Raw genomic sequence first — 22,659 nt, 5'->3', positions numbered from 1 at the left:
CGGCCGTCGGTCCGTGCGGCGTGCCGGGACGCGTCTGAGATCACCGCGGCGTCGCTGCGCGGCGCGACGCGACCGGCCTTGGGCGTCTTGCACAGCCGGAGGTGGCGCGAGGCCGGTCGCCTCGTTCTGACCACCGCGAGATGGTCGTCGTGCGCCACTGATTGGGTCGTTCAGGGCTTCCGACGACATATTGGGGATTGTTTTCCTCGTAACGCTTTATGTAACCAAATGCCCTTAGTCCCCTCGTCACATCATGGCGCAAAACACGACCGTGGTTTTTCCACGTGTTTTTTTAATTCCTCACATGCTTCGCAATGGTTTTTGGCACTCATGCTTTGTGGCATGCCCGCTGTCCCTACCGGTCAGCGGCCCGCAGTTTGAGCTTGCGGCGAAATTTTGCCAGCGTGGTGTTATACACACAAAGCACATCATACACGTATCCTATCGCCGTATGTTTGGAACAGTCGAAATGGAACGTGTTCAGTTGCGCGCATGTTGGCGGTACTTCTGCAGCACGTGGCGCTCACAATTTGTGGTGTCGCACAACAGATGGCGTGGTTCAGTGCGAAGATTGGGAAACCGATCGTTTTCACGTCAAATGAATCAGTCTTACGCCCTTGCGCCCGTAGCACAATACGGTTTGAGACTCGCAGGAAGCGTGCCGTTGTCATAATTTGCAATGTAAACAGCTATATTTTATAATCTGGCATGCGGATTCAGTTGTCTAATGGGACATTAGGCTTCATCCGTTTTCGTAACGCTTTCGATCTTTTGCAACACCGTAATGTTGCAGTGCTAGGGCAGTAACTTGCGTAGCAGGATTCCTTTTGCCAGTCGTCTTTGGTTGCTTGGTTTGTCCAGATTCTGCTTTGACTTCAGACAGATGCGGAACATAGGTAGACATACGTATCAGCTTTTCTACTTATTGATAAAAAACATGACTTCGAGGTATTTCGTTAAGTTGTCTGGTGAGGGGCTCCCGCGATGCAGTGTTGCGAGCACCACACAATCCTGAAAAAATGTTCAAGTCATATTTTTGAAGCAACTCACACATTACACGTTACACTAACATACTGGTCTTCAACATTAACCGTTGCGGAAACGTGTAACGAGGTATTCGCTCCCGACAGAACGGAACAATCAGGTGAGGAAACACTTCAGTGCGCCAAAACTCGCTGCCTTACACCCTTTGCAGAGATCTTGCCAGCGTAAGGCTTCGCATATTATCTCGCTTTTCAGAGGCGTGTCGTTGAATGGGTCCTTTTCTCTCACAGCGCTGTACCACTCATCCCTATACTAGAGCGTCGTGGATCTCCGTCTGACCCTGTTGACTATCGCCCCATGTCTCTCACAGTCGTTACCATCCTTCATTTTATCGGAGCGGATGTTCAGCGCTCGCGTCATAGTGTTCTGAGAGTTACAAAAGAATTAGAAATCTGTAAAAACCTGAACTTTTCTCGCTAGCAAGGAACATGTAGCCGCATTGATCGACAGAATATGAATATGAAATAATATAGATAACTTACAGTTCATGCGGAGAAGAATAAGTACGGCGCGGCAACGCGTGACGAAATTATGACGGCGAACGCATGATTTGTTAAGTTACGGAGTGAAGCTGCACTGTTATGCATCGCTGCATCTTCTGTCTTGGCATTGCTGTGTGCCAATTGACATTACTATTACGACGCATTACTATGTGCCAACTACGTGCGACGTTACAGCGTCGCACGTAGTTCTAGCAAAACAAAGAAAACAACAAAAAACAACAACAAACAAACAACGACAAAAACAGGCGGCCAAGCTTCTCGTGGTGCTATTCGAAGGAGGTGATCTAGAATTGTGAGCGAACCACTTCGTTTAGGTCAACGCTTTGAAACCAATTTCATCCAAACAGCGTGGGGTTCGTGCGTCGAAGCATTTTTGCCAGGCTGTTTCGCTTGCTGGACGCGTAAGTGCAGCGGTGAATGCATCTCGCGATGTCTTATGGATTTTGGAATAACGTTCCATGTCACACATGCGGTGTACCAAGACCGACTGTATTCAGGTGATATGTGGCGGCCCATGGTTTTGCTGCCACTGGGGCGATGACGGCAAACTCTGCTGTACCAATCTATATTTCTATGTGGGTCCGAGGGTTCCTGAAGCCCCTTCTGAGGCAGGTACTCGTAGCAAACAGGATGTGGGCAGGTGGAGACATTCTAGTTAAGATTCCTTCTATGCGTGCTCTCTGTCAGTCACTCTAGCTGTGACTCAGTGCGCCGGAGACTAGAGGGAGTGTGTCTAGTGTTCCCAATTTTCCAAATACACGCCAAGGGGAGCTTTGCAACTACCTGCTTTTTGGTTTGATGCTTTGATGTGCGTTTGGGTCCTGCAACAGCTTTTATTTATATATTTTTATCGATTGCATCGTTGGCTGTGCGTGAGCAAACACCACGCTGGAAAATGAACCAATCAAACAGGCAAGGGCGAATACACTGACTTATATGTGGCGAATAACTGCGCGCTAGTGACATGGCCATTATCTTGGTTGCTACGGTCTCGTGCGTATAGGGAGAGCGCTGGCGGTGTAGGGCGGTACGCACTTGAAAATCCCTTGGGTAATTTGCGACGGAAAATATGATACCCGGAGCATGCCTGGTATACCAGCGACATCGCAACAATTTCAGCTTATGTGCCTAGTTGTTTCGAACGCTGAATTCTGTGCACGTGCGTGCGGAATTCGGTTATTAATATCAGGGTAAAGGAATCTTGGCCCCCTGTAGCCGCCGCCAAAAAACAAAACAAAAAACAACGTAGAACAATCACATTTTCATAGACCCTAGTGTAGCCAATTGACACGACGCAACACCTGTGCTTCATCTCAGTATAAAGTAGGTCAACATAAATTAATCGCGGTGCGTATTAACTGACCGGCCTTACCATACGGCCAACCACGCACACCCGCAGCCCTCAGTTGAATGCAAAAAAAAAAACAAAAAAAAAAACATCATGAACGGTGGCCGCCGCCATCGCTGCGTTCGCAAGCTGCTGTCAGCGCTGACAAGCGACATCCGCGAAAAGCTATTGGATAGACCTAACGATACCTTCTCAATGATGTCGATGTTTTTAGTATAAACTATTATGTGGGGGTTACCCGATAACTTTGTTCTTCCATACAAACCTAAGAAAATTGGGGGGGGGGGGGGGCTGTGGGAATATCTTGTCAGTGGAGGCGAATTGGTAAAAACCAAGACACAACATTTTTTAAATCGAAATTCCATTTCATTCTACGCGCACAGTTAAAAATCCCAACTTGACTAGACACACTCCCTTTAACGCCTTCACGAAGGTGCACCGGAAAACTCGCGGCTCTTCAGCGCAGTAAATTTAGCACACGAAGATGCGTGGGAAAACTCGCGATACTTCGGCGTGGTAAATTTGGCAGTTGTGGGAGCCAGGCCGCCGCAGAGCATATAGGGACGCACAAATTGTGGTAAATGCCTCATAGCTGGGTTAACCCTAGTCGGAGCGGGTGGGGACGGATTCGGCCCCCACCCTGATTTTTCGTTTTTGTTTCGAAACTGTTTGGACCAGGCTCTTGAAGTTCTGTGAGTTTTACCTAATGTATTCTCTGCATATCTTGTCGCAATTTTTGGAAAATTGCATCCACAGGAGCGTTTACGGAACCTGGCATTGGCAGAAACGTTCAGCACAATTGGGTGATTCAGTGATTGGGTGATCCGCCGAAAACTCCATTACAATCTGTTTAAGGCCAGGGTGGTGAGCTCCGGGGGATGAGGTGCACTACCTTGCGTTCACAGGAAGATGGATATTCTCAAGAATGATACGTTTGTAACATGAGTATGATGTTATTGTAATAAAGTGACACTTGCCTGACAGAGGCGGTTCCAGGACCCAAACGGAAAGTTTCCAAACAGTGCGAAATACAGCAGGAGTGGTCAGTGCAGGTATACAGGGATGCTTCTAGGTATATATATATATATATATATATATATATATATATATATATATATACATACAAAACAAAAAATGAGAACGCTTTGGTTCAGGAGGTCAGACCGACAAGCCCAAAGGGGTGAAACCGGCAGGCTCGAGCGGGTAAAGCTGGCGGGGTCAAACGAGTGGAACCGGCATTAATGATCATATACCCCGCTTAGCCAGCGCAAGTCTGGCTGGGCGCCGACTGACATTTTTCGACGTTAATGGAGCTTCCTGACCGGCGGTGAACGCCTCTGAATCAAAATTAATTATTAATGGTCGAAGTGGCCTTCTTATGGGAAGTCAAGATTACTGCAACGAGTCATGATTGAAATGGGTGATTGTAATTCACGAGCCGAGTCATGGTGGGGCGGGCGCAGCTCTGGCGGCGTCTGGCAGCCTCGCCCCAAGTCATGGTGGAGCGGGCGCAGCTTCGGCGGCGTCTGCCAGCCTCGCCCCGAGTCGTGGTGGGGCGGGCGCAGCTCCGGCGGCGTCTGCCAGCCTCTCCCCGAGTCGTGGTGGGGCGGGCTCAGCTCCGGCGGCGGCCGTGATCCGGTGGTGGTGGGGCTGCCAGCCTCGCCCATGGTCCTGCACATGACAGCACACCAGCGAGCGATACCGGTTCGAGCTGTGATCGAGGATCGATATCAACCGCAGCCACTGGAGCCAATTGTGGCGATTAGGGAGCTGGGCGGCGCGACGGGTTTTCAGCGTGGCGAGCGTGGTCCGTGGTCCGGTGGCGACGGCGGCTGCCAGCCTCAGCCTCGCGCGCGGCCCGTGGTCCTGTCGGCGGCGCACCAGCGGACGATGCTGGGGCCAACCACGATCGACGATCGATATCAGTTGCAGCTACCTGGGTCAATTGAGGCAATTACGGGTTTGGGCAGCGCGGCAGGATTTGAGCGCGGTGGGCGTGTTCCGGTGGCCGGCCTTGGCGGCGGCGGCCGACGCACGAGAAAACTTATACTGTTCTCATTGGGGAACTGGACACACCTATGGGGCCTGTCCAGGCATCCTATAAGATCACCAAACTTCTTTTATATGGTACGGAAGCGGCAATAATATATATGGCTCATTTGTACTCACTTTTCACCATCCGAACAGACACCTGGCTCGGCCCATCTCAAAATTGTGACGTAGACCTGCTTTGCAATGACAAATAAGGCGCCGTCCCATTTGTTCTGCAGTCTTAATTGGAAAGCCGCGTTGCGATTTGTTGTTATCACCTGTTTTGCATCTCCCGGGTGCGTTCTTGAATTTTCGATTTTGATTCTTTCACAGTATTCAATCTCGAAATCATTTACCACTTTGTGCTGGTTGCGTCGAAATCGGTTGATAAACGTAGTAGCCGTTTAATACAAAGTACCTTGAAATTAAAGTTCTTCTCCTGCTCACTTCCACTAGAAATAATTAAGATTTTCCTTTTAAGAAATGCAAACATCGTCAAGAGAAATCTTACCGTTTTTCTTTTTTCAACTACAATGCTTTGAAAATGTCGCTTTGCATATGTCTGCATATTTGCATGGTATTACAAGCGATTGCTGGTGCTAATCGTTCACATCAGTGGGTTTTGAAATAGGCCCCACAGGCGAGGCTATCCGTTTAAGAAGGCTGGTGCGCCGCGAGGAAATGACATCTGTCAGATTCAGCGTATTTAGATCAGTCAGTATCACGCCTCCACTTCTGACGCGGGACTGGAACTCGCGAGTCGGAAAGGATATGCGTTGGACGATTGGTATGGTCCAGGTAGCACCGCCGCATCATTCGTGTGGTCCATCCTACCATAGGCTAAAATGGGCGCAAATGGAGCCCAGCAGTCAGCGGGCCGTTACGTGCCGATGACTTACTCACCATTCGCCGGAAACAGCGGCCGGGAACAGAGCGCATCGCCCCCAACCGCTCCGGCGTGGCGTCGCATGGACGCTGCCCAACACAAAAAGCAGGCCGCGATTAGTGCAACCAGTGCACGCACTGCCCAACTGTCTGCAAGCCGTCACTGCGGCCTGACCGCGGCATTCATCGAAGGCGGATATCAGTGCGCTTTTCCACAAACGTCGCCGGTACGGTCGCAGTGGGCGGCGTTTGGCCGTCGGCGCCGCGGCCGAGCCTCGGCGGCCGGCCGGCAGTGCGCGGCGCGGCGTCAGCCGAGCAGGTCCGCCCCACCATGCGCTCCAACGGCACGGCGGCGGCCGCGTCCGAGCCCTCTCCGGCGTTCGTGATCGGCAGCCAAGTGACGCTCCTGCTGCTGTCGGCCATGACAACCGGGCTGCTGGTGGGCGTGGTGCGTGACCTCGTCGGTCGCGCGGCCCGCCTCTCGGCCGTCGACGAGATGCTGCTGGTACGCTTGCTGATCTCGCTGGTTCTGCTGGCGCTGTCCAACCTGTGCGTCATCATGACCATGCACCCCGGCCTGACGAGCCACGCCGGCGCTATGCACGTCCTCTGTATGACTCAGAGCGTCATCGACGTCAACGCAGTAGGTATGGTGGCGTTCGCCAGCTGCGTCATCAGCCTGTGTCGGCTGCAGCAGGTGCTGGCGGCGCGGCTGCCGACGCTGGCGGCACGGCTGACGCAGCAGCTGCTGTGCTGGCAGAACCGGCTGCTGACCGCTGCCGCCATCGTCATGTTCTCGGTGCTGCCGCAGCTCGGACTACGGCCCTCGTCCTACTTCTGGTGCACCGGCAGTCCTATACCGAGCAGGGCCCCGGTGCTTGTGCTCCTCTCGATCAACAGCTTCCTCAACAGCGTCAACTTCGTCGCCAGCATCTTCCTGCTGCGCGCCAGCAGCGGGCTTAAGGACACACGCCTGCAGCGCAATTATCTTCCGTCGCACAGCTGGGCGCAGCTTTGCCTGGTCAACATCACCGCCAACACGCTGCTGGCGCCCATCAACATGGGCAACATGCATTACCACCACAAAATCATTTTCAACCACCTCCTTCTGACGTTTTTGTATGGCATCATGGATCCATTGCTGCTGATGTGGTTGTCGCGTCGGTGGCGAAGCCAGGTGAGGGACTGTCGCCTGGAGACGGCCAAGGTCACTAACTCTCTCGAAGACAGCGGAAATAACGGCGGCGTCCGGCTGGATCTGATATGAGAGCAGTCTGAGCGGCTGGACGAGATCCGATGCACTTGATCGGGAAGCAACATGGACTGCTGGACGTGATCTGACAGCGACCTGGATGTGGTCCAGTGATCCTGTAGCCGGCATGAGAAAAAATTGCGCCACTGTCTACAAAAAGTACGCGATGGGAAAAAGAATGGCACTCTCTCCAATATTATATAAAAAATGACACGCGACAGCAAAGCTGTTTCTTTCTCATGCTGGCGTCTTCTCTTCTCCTAACGTTTTTTTTTTAAAGAAATAGATGGGTTGGCGTGTTGTGCACCGGGTGTATGGGCTAACAAGCTATCATAAAATTTTAAGAACAATTATATATATATATATATATACACATACATACATACATGCATAACCAACTGTCTAACTTGTATTCTATGAGGAGTCTTCTTTTAAAAGGAAGTTGTGTCTGAAGGAAAACGTCTTGAGATATATTATCATGAACTCCCAGCTGTGGCTGCGTCCGTGCGTGATTGCATCTTCTGTGTGGCTGCATGCGAATTTGATAGTCCTGTGGGTTGTAAGTGCGGGATCACATCTATGTGATATGTTTATGTGTGAATCAGGCGCATGCAATGGGTGTGATACTGGTAGTGCGTGCCGGCGGCTTTGGATTCATGTTGATATGGAGTGTGAGTACTAGATGTGTACTGCTGAGGGAGAACGTTGTTTTTATATTCTGTAAGTGCAATGAATTCTAATAAAATGTGATCCATAGACCTCTGCCCCTATCTTTATGTTTGCATTTGAACATGACAGGTCGAGGTGATGCCGACAAATCACAAAAACACAAGCGTTTCCTGTGCTATAGGGGTGTAGGAAGGCAATACACTACTTCATTGTGCTCTTTCCAAGATACTGGACCTATATCCTATACCTGTACATATACCTTTATTCAGTGGTGTGACCATATATAATTAGTTCATTGTGTGTCATTATTTTGACAATTCATTTGGGCAGTAGGGGCAGGTTAATACGGCTTGTCAAACTCGCATGCCGAGAGGCTTGCTTGATATGACTTTGCAAAATTGTGCCTTTAGAATGCTAGAGACACGGTGCCGTATTGTTATGAATGTACATGTTACTATCTTAGCATATTTTGGGGATGTCACACCTTCAAAGTAAATATTTTGGCCAATTTCCAAAAACTTTGACTGTGGTCGTGTTCTGCCTTGAAAGTTTGATAGAAGTTCTGACACTTGGACTGTGTTCGTGTTTTGCCTTGAAAGCTCGATACAAGTTCTGACAATGGGTATGATCTCTTTTTCCCTGCATCTGCTCGTTTTGTCCGAAACCTGAAACAATTTTTTTTCTTCTAAGTTTTAGACCTTAACGTGAAATGTGTGACAAACATTATGTCATTCATCTAATGCACAGCTTTGTTGGCCTACTACTGATGTGGCTTGCATGGAGCAGTGGTAAAAGCACCTGGACCATTAAATCTGTTCAGTACCTAACTACACGAACACTGCCGATGTCAGGGTTCAACGACAAATGAGAAGGAAGAGGACGCAATTTTATATTCAGCCCGCTACCAGCCCGGCCGGTAGCCCGCACGCCGTCCGCTCCGCTCGTTCAGACCGCTCCAGGAAGGGATGGCCGGTGATATGATCCGGGTCGAGAACGGACGCCACCGGCGTGGACCGGTACTGCAGGGCGCTGTGCTGGTGCGGCAATGTTTTGTCTTTGTAGCGCCCGGATTAATGAAACCCAAGCACAAGGCAATCAGCGTGTAGACAGACAAGATTCGCTATCGCCGAAGCGTGCACATTGTGATTCAGTTTTGTCGCCGACCTTATCAGCTGACCGGCGCACGTTTTGACTGTGTGGGAAGGCGTGCCGTTCGTGAGCGACGCGCATTCTCCATCACCGGCTGGCGGTGCTCGGATCAAGGCACGTTATGTGCTCATTTTTCGGACAAACTGCGTATGTTGTTGGCGGTGCTCGACGAATCGTGCACGTTATCTGCTCATTTGTGGACAAACTGCGTATGTTGTTGGCGGTGCCCGACGACAGTTCTTTAGTGCTGCACGGCGTCATTACAACTACAGTAAATTTTACGGAAGGATCTAGACGAGGCGTTCGTATTACGGATGGAGCGATCGCCCGGACTGTCGTCCTCGTCTGGTGTGTTCGTTATACGACGTTTCGGCCAGTTAACTCTCCGGTCGTCATGTATTATGGAAGTCCTGATAAGGGGCTGACGATGCTTGACTGTCGGCCAGGTGTGCGTCAAACCCGAGATATCTCATTGGAGTCGCTGGGATTTGAGCCGGGGTCTCCTGATTGCAAGTCCATTGCTCCACCAACTGAACTAATGGGGAAGAATAAGGACCTTTGTTGCCTACTTCGTTGTCACAAAGATTTTGTAACTACCGATCTTTATGACTTCTGGTAGTCCGATAGTCCAGACGGGAATAATTATTCCATCCATGAAGCTGCAATAGACATGGCGTTTCCATCCATCACGTTTGCGTGTGCACGACGAACTACCGCCTCGCTGGGCTGGTAAAGTGGTTATTCTGACCCGGGTCAGTGCGAATTCCCGCACGGTATCGAAGGCCGACGGCAGAAAATGCAACGCCGCCCAAGCGCCCCGGGCTACCCCCGGACTACCCCGGCCGTCCCCCGGGCTACCCCGGCCGTCACTGCATTTACCACCGTCGACCGTCGCAGCCCTCCAAGGCAACCCGCCGCTGAACAGTCTTTGTGCCTACGGCAAAGCTTACATTGACTTATTTCAGCTTGCGCCGCATTCTCACCTTTGTCGAGAAATATGTCTGTCGATGGCAACGTCCAGGGCTACCGTCACCTAAAGGATCGTGCCTTACAACGCACGTGAGATGGGGTAAAATCTGGCGCACCTTTGTATATTCGCCGAATGGTTAATTATGGTAAGTCAGCTGCGGATGGCTTTGCCCGGATGTCACAAGAAATGTCAAGCCAGAGTTAAGTCTCCCGGTCAGCTGACCAGAGCTGAGAGGTACCGGTCACCATGTGCAGCGTGCTGTGTGGCTGCAGTGATTGGCGGGATCTTCTGTAAGCCCGGCTCGGCCGGCTTTCGTAAGCCCGGTGTCGACAGATAGACCGCCGCTGTCCGCTCCCGTCGGCCATTGGCGAGGGCGTCACAAGCTTGGACAGTTAGAGGGGGAGGGGAAAGGAAAAGGCAGGGTTGGCGGATCAGTAAGATCACGCATCTGAAAACCGTCGTAATAATGTGTACATTTGGTCGAGGCACTGGCCAACGGTTTCTGAACGCCCACCATCAGCTCGCAGCGGAGCGAAACGAGACTGATTGTGCAGCACCGGACCACGCTGCCGGAGGGAGGAGTTTTAACGGAAAAATGAAGCAGTTTGAAGTAAAGAAGCCTGCAGACGAACTCGTCAGTGATAATAAGCCAGAAGAACAGATTGAGCGACTTCAGACGGGTGGAAGAACGACAGGCAAATGTTCTTATGCCAATCGGCTTTGTTCCGCCCAGTTTCAAATCCGAAGGAATTTAATACATTTCTGCCAATGGTCACGAAAACCAAGATGAAGTCGGGCGATTTTAGTGTTTCTGGAGCTGCTAACTGGCGCATGGTACTTAATGCCGGAATTTACGATACATTTTGCGCTGAAAGGACAAATTTTCCCCCACCTCATTGGCATATCTTCACTAAAATCAGCTGGCGTGGATTTCTAAGGCTCTGACCTTAAATGGTAGGTTCTTGTCTCGCGGTAGTGTTTGGGCGCAATCTAGACCCCGGTCGTTTGTAATCAAAACACGACGCGAAAGCAAGCACATCTAATATGACCTGATAAACCAACGCATCATATACAAGGCAGTATAAAATATATGCGAAGCATGATGTTATTGACATATAGATCGGCACTGGTACTGCAGCCAGTACCAGTGCAGTACTGGTACTGTTCCTGTACAAGAACTATAGACGCACTGGTACAGAAACAAACGGCGCTTGTCCACCGACAGTAAAGCTCGCGGACTGTATTTCGAAGCCTCCTTTGACCCGGATATAACTCTAGCCGCTAAAATTACACACAATAGTTTTTCGTAAGCTCCTCGCGTTATGCAAGTAGTGCGCCTCCAACTTTTATGGGATGGCGAATGGAGTGACGTTTCGAGGAGGGGGGGGGGGGGGAGGGGAAGAGGAGGGGCACATTCCGCGGCCACAGTCCTCTGTGGTGTGTGTTCCAATGTCATTCGTTTTTGCGGGCTTCCAGTCAGCGCGCGAATGTTTTTCGAACTAACCAAGCTGCTCGTCCTACGCATAATTCAGCAAACGCAGTGTTTTTTAGATGCAGTTCCTTAAGGTGAGCAGCCTGTTGGAATTCAAGAAAGCTGGTGAAATCTGTGAGTGTGCTCGCATGTGCATATGTCTTACAAAATATCATGGGGAGGCGTGCGCGCCTTTGAGAGGAGTGGCCGCAGCGGTCACGGCGGCACGGCGACAGCATTGGTCATGTTCAGATGAGCACGCAGCGTGGACGAGCGTGACGCGGCTCCACGTCCCCGCCCGTCCGGTCGCTGCCGGGTCTCCTTGTCCGCTGCTGGTTGATGAGCCGCGCTGACGGGGCCGGCGTCGTTTCTGGCGCGTTGCAGGAGGAGGTGCGCCACAAAAAACGTCATCGCAAGACGGGCCGCGAGGAGGAGGAGCAGCGCCGCCGGAGGCTGCTGCACAAACACCCGCTGCTGGTGGTGGTCGAAATCGTCTGTGAAGGTGCGTCGGCGGGCGCGTGCGCGACCCAGGCGCTCCGGCGTCGGCGGCGACGGCGGCAGAGCGCCGTATGTTTCGGGTGGGCCCTGGCCTGGCAGCCGTCCGGGCAGCCAGGAGCAGTCGGCGACAGATGCGTGTCGCATGTCGGCCGGTCACGTGACGTGTGCGGCGTTATCGGCGCTGTGTGGATGCAGCGACCTGTCGCCGTGCGGTCATCTCCATCGGACGCCGCGTCGCAGTCAGGGGCGTGACAGCGGCAGTGTTGGTGCGGCACCTGCGTGTTTCAGACCTGGGACGACTTGTGCTGGAGTTCGTCCATCTGACCCAGCTGGACATCGTCACCGTCTCGGTCGCCATTAAGGACTGCCCTGTGAGCGGGTGAGTCTCAGCGGAGCTGGAGCTTCGCGGAGTGGAGGCAGCTCCGTTAGCTTAGCGCGGTGACGTTAAGAATTTCCAGATCCGTTGGTAACGAGCCCTTCCTCCGGTGCCTTTCATCGCGTTGGTGTTAGGATGGCGGCATGTTTAACTGCGCATTTGGTGGGAATTTTTTTATGGAATCAATGCGGAAGAGGTTTGTTGCACGTGGCGTCTGATCTGTCGTCAGCAGGTTTGTCAGCACCAATCACGGTTCAGTATTCTCCCGACATCCCGTCACATGACCTCGAAGTCAAGTGGTTTGTGACGTCATGCCCCGGCTGACGCTAATGCCAGGATTTTTTGGCAGTCCATCAGCGTGGAGGGATAGCGCTATCAAAATAAATACATCGATCTGACATAGAATCGCGGGCTTGATGTGGATACTCTTGCGTTTGCGAGCGCGTCGGTTAGGGTGGGGCACTTGGCTCCAAATCTGGGCAATGCGACGTAGCTTGTATAAGAAGCGAATGGGTCTGCTAAGAGGGGCCATGCAAAGGCGATTGACAGTGATTTATGCCGTGTGTGGTTGTGTGCCACAGTAAATTAATGGTGTTAGAGTAATCGTGAAAGATGGAGAACAGGAACGAAGTGCTTCGCGTCTAGAACATGGGCTTTGTCAGTAAAGGTGCGAGTTCGATGAAAGAATGGGCTTCATGCCAGTACAACTAGCAGTGGAGGATCGATAGACCTTTTCTACAAAAAATGAGTGAACACTTAAGTTGGGAAGTGAAGACATTTCAGTGAGATGGTAATGGGGAGAAACATTCAACCCACGAGTGGAAAAGATGATTGTAACACCAGAGCAGGAGCCACACTTCCACACACCTCTCTGTAGGTAGTGTGCCATGGTCGCCGATAAAGCAGAGGTAGTGTGGTCTGAAATACTTAAAAAGCAAGGAATAAAGGAAAATGAAGTAAAAAAACTTCACTAGTTTTTCACACAAAACACGCACAAAAACTAAAACAACAGATCGAACAGGGCTGAAGACGCTTGCGCCGCCACATGCGGCCACGCGGCCAGATTCCGTCGTGTCGGCAAGAGATCACGTGTCGCTCCGTCGCCGCGTCGCTTCTCATTGGCGGCGGGGGTAATCGGTCGGTGCTAAAAATAAAGCCGCCTCCATGAGCTGCACGGAGCCGATCCAGCTGCCCGAGCCGCCAAGCTGACCAGGGCTAGCCGCTAAGCCACCTTTGCGGAAACACATGCGGCGTTGAGTGCACCAAATTAGCGTTGGAAGCGCGCCGCCCTTGTCAGCGGCGCACGTGTGCTGCTGCGTGCGCTCCGTCGAGCCAGATGCACGTGACGCCTTCCGCCTGTTTTGGCCAGGGCGCCTGTGTTGATTGCTGACCGGGTCGAGCCGCCCCCCCCCCCGCCCCCCGTGACCGGTAGGCCGCTGCTCTCTGCCGAGACGCTGCTGGACCACCTGGAGCCGGGCGACAGCGGCACCGACGCGCCGGGCGCCGCCACCGCCCACCAGCTGCGGCGCGCCTGCCTGGCGCCGCTGCGCCAGTACGTGGCCGCTGGACAGGTGGGCCGGCCCTACCTCTGGGCTCAGCGCCTGGCCGGCCTCGAGTTCGCCTCGGACGGCAGCGAACAGGTGAGCACGGAGCAGCGCGGCAGGCGGAGCCGGAACAGCGGAGTCGGGACAGATCGGGCGGGGAGTCAGGGCAGACCGGGCAGGGAGTCAGGGCAGATCAGGCAGGGGAGCTGGCAGAGCGGGGAGGGGGAGGAGGACCGGCCGCCTGGTAGGGAGTCAGGGCAAATCGGGCAGGGAGTCAGGGCAGACCGGGCAGGGAGTCAGGGCAGACCGGGCAGGAAGTCAGGGCAGACCGGGTGGGGGGAGGGGGGCTGGTAGAGCGGGAGGGGGAGTGGGATAGGCCGCCTGGCAGGGAGGCTAGGCAGAGCGGGGAGGGCCACTTGGATCATAGGAATAATACATCGAGTCATAGCGGTGCGGAGCTACTTTGACCGAGGAGGCACGCCTGGACTTAAAGGGAACAGTCTACCAGATCCGAGAGGGCGGCGCCCGTCACACGAGATGAGCGGTGTCACACGTGATACCATCCCTGCCGTCTGCTCCCCTCCGCCGCGTGGCCTGGCCCCACGGGCCGTCACTCCGTCTGATCCGCTGCCGGCTGGCCGCCAGGGCGCGCCGGTGGCCAGCGAGGCGGTCAGCGCGCTGCACGTGGAGTCTGCCGTGCGCCGGGTCCGCGCCCGACTGCGAGCGCGCGTCGCTCTCCAGAGCCAGCTGGCCGCCATAGGTGAGTGGGGACGGCGGCCGGGAGCGGCCGGGAGCGGCCGGGGGACGGCCCGGTCGTACACCGCCCGCGGCTCGCGCACCGCACGCGCCCGACTCGACGAGTTGCCGGGCTCGGCCGGCCGGCTCGGCGCAGAAGCCCTCCTTGGACGGCCGAGGAAAGCATGGACGGGGTTGGCCGGTGGTTCGGGGCGGCATTGGTGGCCGGCGTGACCAGCCAGTCTGGCTCGTCACCGGTGGGCATGAGGCCCGGCGCACACATTCCACTGCCGAACTCGGCGGTTGTCGGGCGACCCGCACCGTCACGTATCTGATCACCGACTTTCAAGCCGCCTCAGGCGTCGACCTCGGACACTCCCGTCCGAATGTGTTAGCGTGAAGTAGTCCGAAGCACGCCGCTCGTTGCGGGGATCGCAGCCGGCGGTGACCGCTGGCCGTGGCCATGGCCGGCCGCAGTACGGCGGTGGCTGCTGCCGCCGCCGTCGCCCGCTGCTGCTCCGGTCACCGGCGCGACTGACGCCGAGGTGGTCGTCCTCAGCGTCCGGCGAGCTGCCGCTGTCGGAGCAGCTGCGGGCCAGCTTCCCGGCGCGCCGCGACTCCCGGCTGGTCTCGTGGCAGCCCGTCAGCGTCGAGACGTACCGCGCCTCGGGCGTGCTCAGCGCCGACCTGCTGGACGACAGCTGCAGCTGCTTTTTGGCGCGCATCGCCCACGGGAACGGTGAGTGCCGCACTGGCAAGGGTGGCGGGTGGGGGTGGCTGGGGCGCGCCGGCTGGCCCCGGACAGCGGGCATCACCTCAGCCCCGTGACCGCGGATGTGGGCCGGACAGTGGGCGTCACCTGAGTCCCCTGGCTGCGGAGGTGTAGGAAAACCAAAATTTATCGGCAGCTATATGTGAGATTGCGCCATGACATAACATTAACGTATGGGAACGGTCCGTGCATGGAGCCCATATATATACATATATGTGCGTGCGTGCGTGCGTGTGTTTGTCGGCGTAGGGTATAAACAGTGTATTAAACACTAGTACGTACATTAGGGGGCCAGCATTTCGCGGTGCGCAATTTCCTTTGGCATATATTTTGATTTTAAATTTTTCCGTGGTTTGAATTGATAATATACCTGTTTCCTGAAACATTCAGGTTTAAATAATTGAAATTGGCCAAATGTGCAAATGATTTAAATAGGCATTTAAAACACGAAACAATTGGTTGCAATTTTAAATGCACAATGAAAACAGATGGACGCAGTAATAAGCCAACACTGCCAAAATGGCAATAGCGGCAAACAGGCAGTCTATCTTTTAAGGTTTTAGTTCTAACCATAGGCGTAAGAGTAAGATAATCCACAACTGTTTACGGACATGTGGCAGGCTTGTCTCGACAATTGATAAGAGAGTGGACTGTGTAATGTGCTAAATGCTAACCTAACCAGGCGGTGAAAGGTATCAGTGTGGATGAAAAGTTCAAACCAAAAACGGCCTCCTTTATGCCATCTGTATCAGCTTCTAATTCCAGGGAATAATCAGTACTCAGTGGGCCAGATTTCACTCCGCGATGACGCTTCTGTTCTGTCAGCTATGATAATAGGTACAAAAGAAGTAATATCCACTCTTTGAGACACTGAGGTATGTCCATGTAGTTACGCATGGTACCAAAAATCAAAGATGCATCGTGACAAAACTTTTGCACAAAAAGGCACTTACCATAATCATTTAGCAAACATACGTGGCCGGAAGTTGAGTGCTCTGGCTAGCCAAGGGCGAGCATACGCCGTCAGCCATTTTGCTAGAATGTTTTAGCAAAATGCGCAACCTTCAGTTATGCTATTGCGATTTTCGCACATAAACACAAAAAAAAACACTGGGTATATGTTAGGAACAGAAAACCTAAAGCAATATCATAATTTTGAGACAAGATTGGATGCACTGTTTGCTACAGAGACAAAAGCAGCACGCAATTAGAATTTGTGTGGCTCGCCACTTAGAAAAATACACCATCCAGAGACCAAGCGGTAAGTTTTTGTAACAGAAACTAGTAATTGCAATATGCTGAATGCACAACATGAAGAGTTGCTGAGCTGGTTAAGCCAAATACAAGAAGTCGGACAGCTCAGTTAAGAAGTCCAAAGACGTTATATAAGAAAGCAACTGGAGATCTCTGGCTCGAGCTGGACACCAATGTCCATTTGAAAGGGAATTATGCTACCTGATTGGCGCCTCCGACTGGCACCGTCACCACCATCTTAACTATGATAGCACGAAAGAACAATTCCATGATCAGTTGGGTATAGTTGTAGCTTGTAGAGACCATGCTACCACGCAATATATCCAACGAAAGCCACACATCAGCGAAGTGTCTGCCACGAACACCCAATACCGGTCCCTTCCAACGTATCGGCCAACCCGGACGGACGGCTCCATGTCTTTACCAAGATGGCGGCGGCTCTGACGGACTGGCGGACAGCTGTTGTCCTACCTAGTCCGTTATATCTACGCTTCATGCCCTGAGTTTCTCTGTAGCACGTGCACATGCAGTATGCATCCGAAGGATAATGAAGAAATACCTGAAAGATCAGTCATATGAACCAGCTATTAGGTTCCCTCTTGTAGCTGGCCTTAACCTTACTCAAGGTAGTGCGTTTTGCGAACATATGTCATGTCTGTCTGTGTCATAGCGAGAACAAAAATGATATCGTGAAATTCGTGATATGCGCGAAAGAGGTTTGTATTCAAATCTGCCTCTAGCTTTATCCACCACGCTTCCTGACACATGTTTGTCATGCCTACAAAGGCACTACACGAACTGCAGTTACCTTGATTTTCTGGGATATAAGTGCACGTCCGTGCTATATACTAAGGCCGCCCTTGATATGCTGACATCGATTGTATGTGTGAATGTATTACGTCCATAGCGCCATCCGCAAAGGGGCGTGGCTATTCAGCCCCGTGTCAAAAGTGCAGGAGATAAAAACATGCAGGCAAAAAATGGAACATGTTGCACACAGACACCCACTCACTGGGTACAATAGGATTAACGCTCAGACTGGTGCGCTCGCACCTCCGCGTGTACGAAGCGCCGCTGTGTTAGCTGCGTAGCATCGGCTGTCAGGACATTATACAATGCTGGCGCGTGGTATCCAAAACGTCTCCTACCGGCCTCGGTTCTCGGCCTGGAGAGGTGTAGGAGCCTGTCCTGCCGGGTGGGTCGGGAGCGTATGTTGCGGTTGAACACAAACACAGCCCTCACACGTCCGGCTCGCTGTGCAGCATTACCTTATGAGCCGGAGTGACGACTTGAAACTCTGCCGCGTGTCGAGGCGACATCCATCGAAAAGTCTCTCGTAGGTCAGACACGTGGTCAAATCCACGTGGGCGAAGAAGTCACGCTGGCAGCTAGGTTTGGGATTTTTTAAAATCATTTTTTGCATTGCCTCTTGCTCAGCAATGTCTCACTGCAGGTTGATTCTCGGCCTGTTTTGTTCCTCAGCTCCTGCATTGCCGTGCGCGAGCTACTCTATGATGATCACTGCTGATTTTATGACGGACAGAGCATCCTTCTTTTACTTCATTTTCGAAGTGAATGTTCGCTGCACGGCCAAATCAGCTACATTTGTGAAGCCGAATCTATGCTTGGTGAAGTACTGAGTAATGAGTTACTCCGTAAGTAATGGAATCTTGCGGCCGCAGGAGTACATGATTACTTCTTACTTGATGCAGCCGGACTCGAAATCGAAGCTTGGGAAGCTACCCTCTACGCCACAATTATGCGCCATTCTCTCTTTATGCCACTGGTCACTGGTCTGGTGTTTTGTGGGAGGCCGCCCGCCGTGGCGCAGCGTGTGGCCGTGTGGTGCCCTGCCGCCGACGGGTGTGCTCCTCTTCCCCAGAGGCGCAGCTGTGCTGTTACGTGGCGCTGAGCCCTCAGCACCCGCGGGTGCCGCCTGTGGTCGGGCTGCTGCTCACCGGGCGGGACCGGCCGCAGACGGCCCGCCAGCCCTCACTGCGGGTAGGTCGCCGGCCAGCGGACCCCCACGGCCGCGCGCGCGCGCATCTGTTACGTAACAGTGTAGCGTTGCGTAACAGGTGACAAAGAAGCAACTCCTCTGTGACCTTGACCGGGTGTCGCCGTCAGTTTCCTGTTTTTTTTTTACCTTAACCAAGGTCTGGGCCCTTCCCGGTGTTTCTTGCCAGCTTCTCGCGCAGCTTGTTCCAAATAATCTAAACTAAGTGCGATCATCACGAGTCAGACCAATCACTCCGTGGCTGACAGCTTGTTTTGCGGGGTTGTATCAGCGTTAGAACGCCCTCAGCCGCCGAGCCAATCGTATATTGTATGGTCCATCTCAAGCTGATGGACATTGTCCCGGTCCCAGTCTTGCGGCTGGCTCAAGCTCCGGAACGACGAAGTCATTAGCCAACGAGGTTCTGTACATGCCACTAGCTAGATCTGCCCCGGTCGTTTCGCCGGCGGCTCGTACTGAGAAAACGGAACGAATGCGCTCCTGTCTGATCAATCGGTAACAGCGGGGCGCACCGGCCCGAACCAGCGCGACGGGGCCGGCGGTCGGCGCTGGCCATGCGGCGCTGCGGCCGGCCGGCTGGTGCGGCGCGGACCAGCGCCGGGACATGCGGCAGGGGACGCCGGCCGGCAACTGCCAGGCTTCACTGACCACAAGTGTGGTCTAGACCAAAACTAGACCGGCTGCTCAACACGGCAGCTTCAGTGAGCGGGTCTCCATGGTCATCTTACAGCGCATTGTCTTTGACCACGCCATCTAACAACAGCGGGCCATCACTGACCGATGCTGTGCCGGCCGTGACCGGTGGTCGGCCTCCCCTGACCCGCCGCCTCCTGCCCGCCTGCCGCCCCGCCGTGCCGACCCTCCGGCCCGGTCCCTTGACGCTGACCTGCTCGCCGCGTCAGGTGCTGGAGCACGAGCTGAACGTGGCGCTGCCGGCGCGGCTGGGCGCGGCCGGCCGGCCGGCGCTGCTGCCGGCGCTGCTGGCGGCCGCCTGTTCGGGCCTCGACGTTCTGCGCGAGGCGGACGACGCCGCTCCGCCGGCGCCGCAACGACTGATGCTGCGTCAGCACCGGTGAGGCGGCCGGACCCACCGCCGGTCGGCGTGGTGCCCCCCCCCCCCCCCCCCGGTCACGCTGGGAACACCCTCAGGCACTGACGAGCGCTTTCAGGTGTAATCAGGATACATGCAGACGCAGTTGTAACGTTCGTGTTGATGCCTGTGTTTGCAATGGATCGTTAACGTAGTTCACGTTTTGCGTGAATCGCTCGATGATTTTTGCGGAAGTGCGCTTTGAGAGATTGGGCCCACCGAAAATCTCTAAGGTTATTGTGTCGTAAGCAAAGCACAATTTTCTTCCCCAAGGTGGGTTTCAATCAGCAGATTCAGAACGCTTGCCATATTGCCTTCTGCACGTTGGCTTCGGCTGCACAGCTGTGATTGGAACGGCACCTTATAGGAAGTACCGCTGGCTGGTATTCGTCTCCCGTAATTGGGTTCGCCCGAAATTGTGTAACTATGTGTCGGCGTTTACAGAAAAGTGTTCGAAACAGACTGTACCGCATGGATTGTTTTTTGCAAATTTCGGAATATTTTATTCAGAGATGATATTGGCGGAGCCAATATACAGGACCTGGTCTCACCAAAAAGGTCACGGGATCAATCACGTCTTCTCTCTTGATTCACATTCGATTCCATTGCCGCTGTTGCCTGATGGCCAATGTTGACCCCACCTACATGTTTTGTTAGTGGTACGGTCAAACCTATCCTTTGTCGCACAGAGGCAGATCACCGAGGTAGTCAGAGCAAACTCAGTCGCAGTCGTAATCCGTAGGATCATTATCAGTATCATTCATCAGAAATGTTGCACACGTTGGCGCTTGTTTTTTTATTTAAGAAAACGATATTTCGTAAAACTGCTTCTATTGAAGCAAGAAGGAAGCGGAAGCCCGGTCTTGATTTTTACGGAATGTTTCATTTTTTTCAGCCCGGTCATGATTCTTACGGAGTGTTTCATTTTTTTCGGGAAGCTTTCTCTGCACGCCCCGATAATTTTGCAATCTGGACCTTTCCGTGGGCCAAATTGTTGTCGAGTACCATCTGAAGTACATTGTAAGAGAACGTAGCGCGTATTCGCCTCGACTCGTCCAAAAACCGACTGGCACCTGCGAGCGTCGGGTCCCTGCCGCCGCCTCAGCGGCCGACCCTTGACCCCCGGCGAATCGGGACGCCCGCGATCACGTGACGCCCCCCGACACCCAGTCAGATGTAGAGCTCGGAAGACAGCAAGGGCGAGGGTGCACACCCCGCACAATCACACCACATACATCTATCGTGACAACATTTGCTTGAAAGCGTTGCAATTGAAGACAATGTTCAAAAGTTGCAATATTCAGTTGGTTCGCATTTGTAGTAGGCGATACCGATTTATATTTGTGTTTTTGTTTTTTGCTTTTACGGGTGGGTGTGATCGGGGGAACTTTCGGCGAGGACATTCGTCTTCTAGTGTTGATCCCCCTATTTAAAACAAATGTAATGGATGCTGTCCTGATTCACTCGGGATATTTTTTGTTCATCTTTGATGACATGTGATTCAGTATGCAGCACACGCACGCACGCACGTACGCGCTGATTCACATCACATCCCACGCTACCGGCTGCGGAAATCGCACCATCTCTGCCAGATACACAGGCGCTGCTCGCGACCACGCTGCGCCGTCCGAGCCATACACTAATGAGCGGCCGTGCTTGACGGTCGCGACTTTGCCAGATCTGTCGGAGCGCCACAAGAATCAATGCGCGTCACTGCGCGTTCCTCCCGTCGTCTGCCATTGATCGCAGGGGACGGCCCGACAACGGTGGTTTTAAGCGGCTGGCCGAGCGGCGCCCGCCATGCTGACACATGGCGGCATCTGTTTGAGCCCTTCGTTGATGAAAACAAAGGTGACCAGAGGACCTGCTCGGCCCCCGTCATCCCTGCTACGGCCATGTATCCACTTGGTCCACTGACGTCAGCCGCTCCCGGCCAATCAGCTGACTCCTGCGCACTTGGTGGCGTAGCTCTCAAACCAGTTTGTGGGTCGTTTTGAAGGTGGAAAAGGATACGTACCTGCTCGTATTTAGTTTCAGTATTAGATATACGAATGGCAATCTGTGCCCTTTATGATTTGTGAGCGGTCACTAGACTTTAGGAGTAAGCCATTTTACATTTGACTTTTGTGTTTTGTTTTGTCCATCAAACTTAAGCCCAGACTCTTGTTCTCCCTACAAACCAGACCTGACATTGATCCCACTGATGTACCGGTCTCGTGGAAACTTGCATCCGAAGCAACATTTGGTTTTCTACCCATGGCGGGTTACGAACCTTCCATCGTTTTGCTTGCAGTTGAAACCCGAATTGCTTTGCTGTAAGGTCTCATGAGAAAACAAAATCATTCAACATATTTAGTTTTTTTGGAGCGGGGGGGGGGAGGGATCGCGAGATTGTTAGGTTAGATTACAGGTCTAGTGCAACTACAAAATGAGAAACAATACGGAAACGAACATTTTGTCGGGACAGATTTTCAATTTGATTCCGTGTTGAACATAATGGCTAGGACTCCGAACCCGCCATTCCATTAATGTAATGCATGTTCAACGCATCCGTTTTGCCTCGGCCCCTTGTCGAAATTGCGTGAAAGGGCCCTTACCATGCCATACGACCACAGGACTGTCGGCCGCCCTGTAACCAGGCTGACGCTTCCAAGCCAACGGCCAAACGGCCCTCTTTGACGAGCCCTGTACGAAAGCTTATTCTGGAAGGCGAACATATCACCACGCGTTTCGCCACATCACGAATACGGTCTTTATAACTTCAGCGCTCTACCGAACTTGGGCTTCCACCGCGCCGATTGGTGTGTCTGCGCGGCAATACGTGTTCTTTTTGCGAGCATTTTACGCCTTGCAGCCGACGGGCTGGGAGAAAAGCGATGTCGGTAAACCGCAAATCCACTAACTTTTGTGTTCAGAGACATCATCCGTGACCTACAAAGCAGTCACGCATAGCCGAAACGCGGATAAATGAATTGTCACCATAAATTGGGACACAAGTACTGTTTTTGAATATCTAACGCCGTTAGGTGCAATATTAGGGGAATGCTTAAA

At 53.1% G+C, this 22,659-nt stretch overlaps 1 protein-coding gene across 1 annotated transcript in view; it reads left to right on the top strand.

The window, feature by feature from the left end:
* LOC119098413 (THO complex subunit 5 homolog) overlaps positions 1-22,659 on the top strand; it is a 79,069-nt gene that overhangs the window by 55,841 nt on the left and 569 nt on the right. The window contains exons 7-13 of the mRNA XM_037221328.1: positions 11,707-11,824; positions 12,109-12,199; positions 13,629-13,836; positions 14,386-14,500; positions 15,035-15,214; positions 18,384-18,502; positions 19,421-19,590. Coding sequence (XP_037077223.1) covers positions 11,707-11,824; positions 12,109-12,199; positions 13,629-13,836; positions 14,386-14,500; positions 15,035-15,214; positions 18,384-18,502; positions 19,421-19,590 — 1,001 coding nt within the window. The remainder of the gene's footprint in view (positions 1-11,706; positions 11,825-12,108; positions 12,200-13,628; positions 13,837-14,385; positions 14,501-15,034; positions 15,215-18,383; positions 18,503-19,420; positions 19,591-22,659) is intronic.

This window comes from Pollicipes pollicipes, unplaced genomic scaffold, assembly GCF_011947565.3.
Source record: "Pollicipes pollicipes isolate AB1234 unplaced genomic scaffold, Ppol_2.1 Scaffold_4740;HRSCAF=5597_pilon_pilon_pilon, whole genome shotgun sequence".
NCBI lineage: Eukaryota > Metazoa > Arthropoda > Thecostraca > Pollicipedomorpha > Pollicipedidae > Pollicipes > Pollicipes pollicipes.
Note: the sequence above shows the minus strand (reverse complement) of the source record. Positions and strands in the feature narration are given on the sequence as shown.